We start from the raw sequence: 7,445 nt of genomic DNA on the forward strand, positions 1-7,445 counted from the left end.
AAGAATACCCACTTTCACCCCTCCTCTTTAGTATTTTATTGGAAGTCGTCATGAGAGCAATAAGAGAAGGAAGTAAGGGGAGGTAAAACTTTATGATGTTATAGTAGACTTGGTGATGATATGATTGATAGTATACCTGGGAAACCCTAAAGAATCTACAAGTAGACTGTTTAACATAGTTGGCTAATTCAGCAGAGTTGCAGCAAACAAGATCAACATACAAAAATCAGTCAGATTTCTCTACAGTAGCAAAGAGAACACAGAAAAGGAAATAAAAACAATGCCAATTCCAATGACTAACCACAGATGAAATACTCAGGAATAAACCACACCAGAGATACAAAAGACTCATACAAAGAAAATGACAAAACACTACTATCAGAAGCAAAAAGATACCTACAGAAATGAAAGTATATACCATGTTCATAATAGGAAGACTAAATATCATGAAAATGACAGTTGTACCAAAAGCAATCTATAAGTTCACCAAGACTCTTCTGACCAGAGCCTGACTTGAAGAAGAAACTTCCAGAGCTAAGGTTTCCTCATGAAAAGAAGATGTGAAGGTGAGATGTATGGAGCATGTTATCTGTGCCCTAGGTTGTGGGAAAAGAAGATGATGAAGTCAAGAGAAGATGAAACTTTGCTAGGCCCCAAGACCCCATATGACAGTGAAGATGGCTATTTTAGAAGATTTGAGAAGGGACCAGATATTCTTGAAAAGCTTTGTGGAATAATTGCCTTTAAGAATTTCATTCTAAACAAAGGCTATAGCATTCCAAGTATACTTGAAAGGCTGTTTACCAGGAAAGGATGGAGATATGCTACTCCTGAGATTCCTACAATACAATAAACAAGAAATAACTCAAGACAGTGAGCATAAACTGCTATAGAGCATTTACTTTAGAGGAATGTAGACAGATAGGACTATAAGCTAGAGAGGGATGCGTGATCTGGGTATGGTTATGATTTGTTTTAAGCTGTGAGATAAAATGGCATGTTTATGTGCCAGTGGGAGCATCCAGTTGTGGTTCAGTGGCATTTGTTGTTATGTGCTGTTGAGTCACCTGCAACTCATAGTGACCCTGTGTACAACAGCTCTGAAGCCTGCTCTATCCTGAGCCAGTCTCACTAATTCTGACACACCTAACTCCATTGCCAAAACAGAGAGAAATTTCCTCAACATAAGTAAGGGCATATACTCTAAACCAACAACCCATATCATAGTCAGTGGAGAAAGATAAAAGGCCTTCCACCTGAGAACAAGGGCCATCTTATCCTGGTCTTCCTCTCCTGGGCTGTCCCTCCACCCTTCCAAGCATAATGGCCTTTTCCAGCAACCAGTCCTTCCTCGCCACATGCCCAAAGAATGTGAGACAGAGCTTCAAAGTCCTAGCCTCCAAGGAGAAACTTGGTTTTATCCTCTCCCAAGAAGATTTACCTCTTTTCAAGACTCTTCTCCAGCACTACAACTCAAAGGCGTTGATGATTCTTCTGTCACTTTTCAGCTCTTTAAGCATAGCAAGTAATAACAGCAAAGACCATGGCCTGGATCAAGTGCACCTTCGTCTCTAGACTGACATTGTTGCTTCTCTGTACTCTGGAGAGGCCCCTGACAGCACATTCTCCCAGTACAATACATCTTTTGATTTCCTGACTATTGGTGCCAAGAGTGTTGGTTGTGAAGCCAAGCAAACTGTAGCTGTTAACAAACAAGCTCAGTCTCTTCTCCATCTATCATGATGCTGCTAGTTGACCCAGTTGTGAGTATATGGTTCAGTGGTCAAATTCTTATTTTCTCTGTGGGAGACTCAGATTTGATTCATGGTCACTATACCTGGTACACGGTCACCATCTGGCTGTCATTGGAGGCTTGTTTTGTTGCTATCATGCTGAGCACGTTTCAGCAGAGCTGCCAGACTAAGATAGACTCGGAAGAAAGCCCTGGCAATCTGCATCTGAAAATCAGCCAGTGGTCACAACTGTCTGGTCCTCGGCTTGTCACAGAGATGGCATTTGATAGGGCAGTGTGTCATTCAGCGGTGTGTGGGGTCACCATGAGTCAAGGCTAACTCGACAGCACTTGATAACAATATGTGCTGACAGAACTAGTCTATGACGGAGCGGCATAAGAATTGCTGGGCCTGTGGCTAATACACAGGTGGAGAGGCTGGTCTTGGGAGCAGAGAGGGCTCATGCTGACACTTGTTGGCACTTATGGGTTCCAGATGCATCTGTAGGAGGAAGTGGCTAAGGAAGGATAAAGAGATTATTGCAGGAGAGGAGGTCACAGTAAAAAGAGGCCAGGTTGCTGGAAGGGTAGACTATTTGTACACTGAAATCACCATGGATCCTGATATTACAGAAGTTGTAATCACCCAGGCACAAAGAGGGGCATTTTTTTTATTCTGTCACTGACGAAAGTCAGGAGGGGCTGTAAGCAGCGTTGTCTGAAGGCATGACTTTTAAGGAGGGGACAGAGGACAGTCTTGAGTGTTGAGGAGTGTGAAGGACAGGCCTCAGGGCTTGACTGGAGGGGCCTGAGGGAAAAAGCAACCTCCTCATAATGGGCTGCAGGAAAAGCTGTGTCCTTGGCCCATCAGGGGATCAGTTCAAGCCTTGCCTGCCTGACAGTGCTTTGCCATATACAGACAAATTCGGAGATCTGCAGTTTGGGTCCATTCAGGCCACTGCTATAAAGCAAGTACTGCTTGCTGTAAAGTGAGTTGTACAGGTTTTTGTTTGTTTAGTTTGTCTCACAGCACATATAAAAGTTACGTTTACACTATACCGTAGTCTGTTAAGGAGCATAGCTCGAAATTTATCATACCATCAACTGAAATGTTGACAAGTTCAAATCTACCAGCCACTTCGTGGAAGAGTGATGGATAGTCTCCTCTTATAAGGAGTTGTCATTGTTAAATGCCATCGTTGTTAGTAAGTGCCGTCAAGTCATAGATGACTCATAGCTACCGTATGAATGAAAGACCTGAACACTTGTACAACTTTCATCATGTATCCATGTTCACAGTGTTTCCCAAGACAAGCTATTTCAGAAGTGGATGCCACTCCTGCTTCCAAGCTTGTTTTAATTGGGGAGCTCTGCCAAATACTGTCCATCATGGGTAACCAGTATCTCATTTGACACATCAGTGTCACAGTGTTTAGCATCACAGCAACCACGAGTTAACCTCTTTATAGCAAATGGACAGACCAGTGCTATACCACTTGGAAAAATGTTTGACCAAAACAATTAAAACCAGGTCCTAGGGCTGCAGGCCCAAGAGCCCAAATGCATTTTTAAATAGGAAGCCAAATAAAATCAACCCACACCATTAGCAAGTAAACATTCCACCCTAAGGTTGCTTTGAGTTGAAACTGGTGGGTGAGTAGTCTGTTAAATGTGTAATAGCCTCATGAAAACGGGAAATAGTGTGAGGATTACCAAATGGGGCATAAATACACAAAGTGAGTGTGTAACTGAGCCAAATAGTGCACTTGACAGAATATTGTGGCAGACATTTAGTTTGTTAAAAAACAAAACAACAATCAAAAACAACAACAACAAAAAAACCCATGTAGCTCCAAAGTACAATAAAATGTGGTGTGTCTGTACTTGGTGTTATCAAAGGTGACAGAGAATAAACCCCAAGTGTTGGTCTTAGTCTGTGCTCCAGCACGGAACTCGGTCTTCTGTGCTTGAGTGACAGATGAATTAGCTCACAAAATGTGGCCCCTGATGAGCCGTGGGATCATGAGGGAGCTGGTGACTTACATTCTTGTTAATTTAGGAATGTCTTTTTCTTTGTCTCTCCTTTTATAGGGAAATTCAGTCACCCTGAAATGATCCAGCTTGTCTCTGAACTTGAGGCAGAAAGGAATGCCAACATAGCTGCAGCCTCCAGCGGGCCTCCCTCCTGAGCCGTCCTCCTCATGACTGTGACCCCGGAACAGGCGTGTGACTTCCCTTTTCATGGCATTGTGCTTGCTGCCGTGCTCCGTTGATGTTCCCAGATGGAAGTCTATTTGCTTTGAATTGTCTGAACTCTAGCAAGAAGCATGCTGTTTGAGCAATTAAAGATGCGGCAGAACAGGATATAGTTATTCAAATGATTAAGATGAAAACCTAAAGGAGATGCCTTTTTCATGAACTAAATAAATTTTAAAAGCCTAAAACCTTGGAGTATTTACTGGAGATGTTACACCACCTCATTTTGAATTAATAAGTTGTATCTCTGCAGGCCAGACTCATTGAACATTTAATTATAATTGCTTTTAAAAATAAGTCTTTTTGGCTGACTTCGTGATGAGGAACCAGGCGAGAAGAAAATGAAAAATGTATTAGTAATATGATCTATGATGGATGGAGTGCTACTTTTTTCGAATGGTGACTGTCTGGAATCAAATGTTGTTTAGTTCACTGTGACCTGCTTAGGTCTCTGATCACAGACTTGTAACCAGCTAACAGGTTCCCCATTCCTTTCTGTGATTTAGGATATAAATTAGAGCACTGACCAAACATGCAATCAGGATGCTGGTGACTGGAATGCAGATGTAGGAAACAATGAAGAAGGAACAGTAGTTGGAAAATAATGGGCTTGGTGATAGAAATGAGGCTGGAAATAGAATGATTGAATTTTGTATTTACAATGATTTATGTATTGCAAATACTTTTTCTAAAAGATACAAAAGATGACTTTACACGTGGATTTCACCCGATGGGCTTCATAGAAATCGGATTGACTACATTTGTGGAAGAAAGAGTTGGAGAAGCTCCATATCAGCAGTCAAAACTAGGCTGGGGGCAGACTGTGGATCAAATCATCAGTTACTCATGCAAGTTCAAATTGTGGCCCCCCAAAAATGAAAATCAGTCCACAGATCATATCTTAATTCCACTGGAATTTCAAGATCATCTTAAGAATAGGTTTGAGGCATTGAACACCAATGATAGAAGACCAGATGAGTTGTGTAATAATAGCAAGGATATCATCCATGAAGAAAACAAAACCAGGAGAAAGAAAAATCTGAAATAGATGTCAGAAGAGACTCTTAACGACTGCACTGGAACTTTGAGATGCCAAATCTAAACATGACAAAGTCAAAGAGCTTTAACAGATGGTTTCAAATGGCAGCTCGAGAGGACAAAGCAAAATATTATAACGTGCAGAGAGTTGGAAATGGAGAAAGAAAATGGAAGAGCTCGCTCTGCATTTCTCAAGCTGAAAGAATGAAAAAATTTAGGCCTTGTGTTGGAATGTTGAAAGATGCTATGGGCAATATATTGTATGACTCAGAAAGCATCAAAAGAAGATAGAGGGAATACACAGTTGCACTACCAGAAAGAACTGACACTGAAAAATTTTAGGAAGTACTATATGAAGAGGATCCAATAGAAATGAAAGAGGAAGTGGAAGCTGCATTGAAGGCATTGGCAAAAAATAAGGCCCCAGGAATAGATGGGATACCAGTTGACTTATTTAAATTAACAGATGCAGCCTTGAATGTACTCACCAGCCTATGCTAGGAAATTTGGAGGATGGCTGGCTGGCCAATAGATTGGAAGAGATCCATATTTGTCCTATTCCCAAGAAGGGTGATCCAACTGAATGTTGAAATTATCGAACAATATCATTGATAACACATGCTAGCAAAATACTGCTGAAGATCATTCAAAAATGGCTGGAACAGTACACAGGGAATTGCCAGAAGTTCATGCAGAATTTAGAAGAGGTTGTGGCATCAAGGATATCATTGCTGAGAGCAGATGGATCCTGGCTGAAAGTAAGGAATACCAGAAGAATGTCTATTTGTATTTTCTTGACTGTGCAAAGGCTTCTGACTGTATGGATCATGGCAGGTTGTGGTTGACATTGAGAAAGAAGAATGGGAATCCCAAAGCACTTGATTGTGCTCATGAGGAACCTATACCTGGAGCAGGAGGCTGTTGTGCAAACAGAGCAGGGGAGTACTGCACGCTTTGGAATTGGGAAGGGAGTGCATCAGGAATGTATTCTGTATCCAAACCTGTTCAGTCTATATGCTGAGCAAATTATCTGAGAAACTGGACTCTTTGAAGAGGAATGTGGCATCACAATTGGTGGGAGACCCGTCAATAACCTGTGTTATTCAGATGACACAGCTCTACTTGCTAAAAGTGTGGAGGATTTGAAGCACTTGTTGCAGAAGATCAAGGAATGCAGCCTTCAGTATGGATTGCATCTCAATATCAAGAAAACAAAGATTCTTACTACTTGTCCAATAGGCAATGTCATGATGGATGGAGAGATTGAAATTATCAACAGCTTCATCTTGCTTGGATCCACAGTTAACACCCTTAGTACTAGTAGGAAGTAGGGAGACACGTTGCAAAGGCAAAATTTGCAGTTACAGACCTTTCCAAATTATTGAGTAGTGATAACAGTTTGAGGACTAAGGTGAGTCTGATTAAGGCCATGGTCTTTCCAATTACTAGCTGTGTGCCCTAGACCTGGACAGTGAATAAGGATGAGAGAAAAAGAATTGATGCTTTGAGTTGTGGTGTTGGAGAAGAGTACTGGATGGCCAAGAAAACCATTAGATACGCCTTGTAGAGAGTGCTCTGTGGAGGTAAGAATGATGAGGCTCTGCCTCACATACTTTGGACATATTGCTAGGAGGTGTTATTCCTTGGAGAGGAACATGATGTTCGGAAGGTTGGAGCATTGGCTTGGGAGAGGAAGACCCTCAACCAGGTGGACTAACAAGGCGACTGCTGCAGTGGGCTTTTGTGTCAGGAAGTGTGAAGATGGGGCAGGACAGGACTGGGTTCAGATCTTTTGTTCATAGGGTTGCTATGAGTTGTAGTCAACTTAATGGCACCTAACAACAACGTCCTTTTTAAGTGCCACTTCTCTTCCCTGTTGTCACTTTACAGTACATTTGTTAAATAGAAAATTATGTGATTTGGACTTTGTGTAATACTTGTGTCTCCCTGCCCCACTCACCCAGTTCTGCAATGCAGATGTGACCTGGACAGCTCCCTTGCATGGAAAATGCCTTGAGTCATTGTCCAGCATGGTCTTCCACAGCTTTCATCACCTTTGCTAAATCAGCCGGGTAGGCCAGATCACCCATACAAACCTGCCTGAGGAGTGGGCAGTGTGAGTCATGGGAACTGAGAGTTCCTGAGCGAGTCCTGGAGCATGTAACTGGCCACCGAGCCCATGTAGCTGACCACACTAGGCAAGTCTGGGGCTGTTGTTATTTGCCGTCGAGTCGTTTGCTTCTCATAGCGACCCTATGTACAACAGCCCTAAACCCTGCTCTATCCTATGCCAATCGCACTGCCTCTGACACACCCATCCCGATTACCCCAGTCACTGAATCAATCCGTCTCATAGGGGGTCTTCCCCTCCTGCGCTGTCCCTCCACCCTCCCAAGCATGATGTCCCTCTCCAAGGACC

The 7,445-nt window shown here is 42.5% G+C and overlaps 1 protein-coding gene across 1 annotated transcript in view; it reads left to right on the forward strand.

The window, feature by feature from the left end:
* Positions 1 to 3,921, forward strand: part of HDDC2 (HD domain containing 2) — a 41,623-nt gene extending 37,702 nt beyond the window's left edge. The window contains exon 6 of the mRNA XM_006878979.1: positions 3,824 to 3,921. Within this exon, the coding sequence (XP_006879041.1) occupies positions 3,824 to 3,921 (98 nt within the window). The remainder of the gene's footprint in view (positions 1 to 3,823) is intronic.
* The last annotated feature ends 3,524 nt before the right edge of the window (positions 3,922 to 7,445 follow it).

Source organism: Elephantulus edwardii, unplaced genomic scaffold (assembly GCF_000299155.1).
Source record: "Elephantulus edwardii isolate Elephantulus edwardi_28Jun2011 unplaced genomic scaffold, EleEdw1.0 scaffold00002, whole genome shotgun sequence".
NCBI classification, from domain to species: Eukaryota; Metazoa; Chordata; class Mammalia; order Macroscelidea; family Macroscelididae; genus Elephantulus; species Elephantulus edwardii.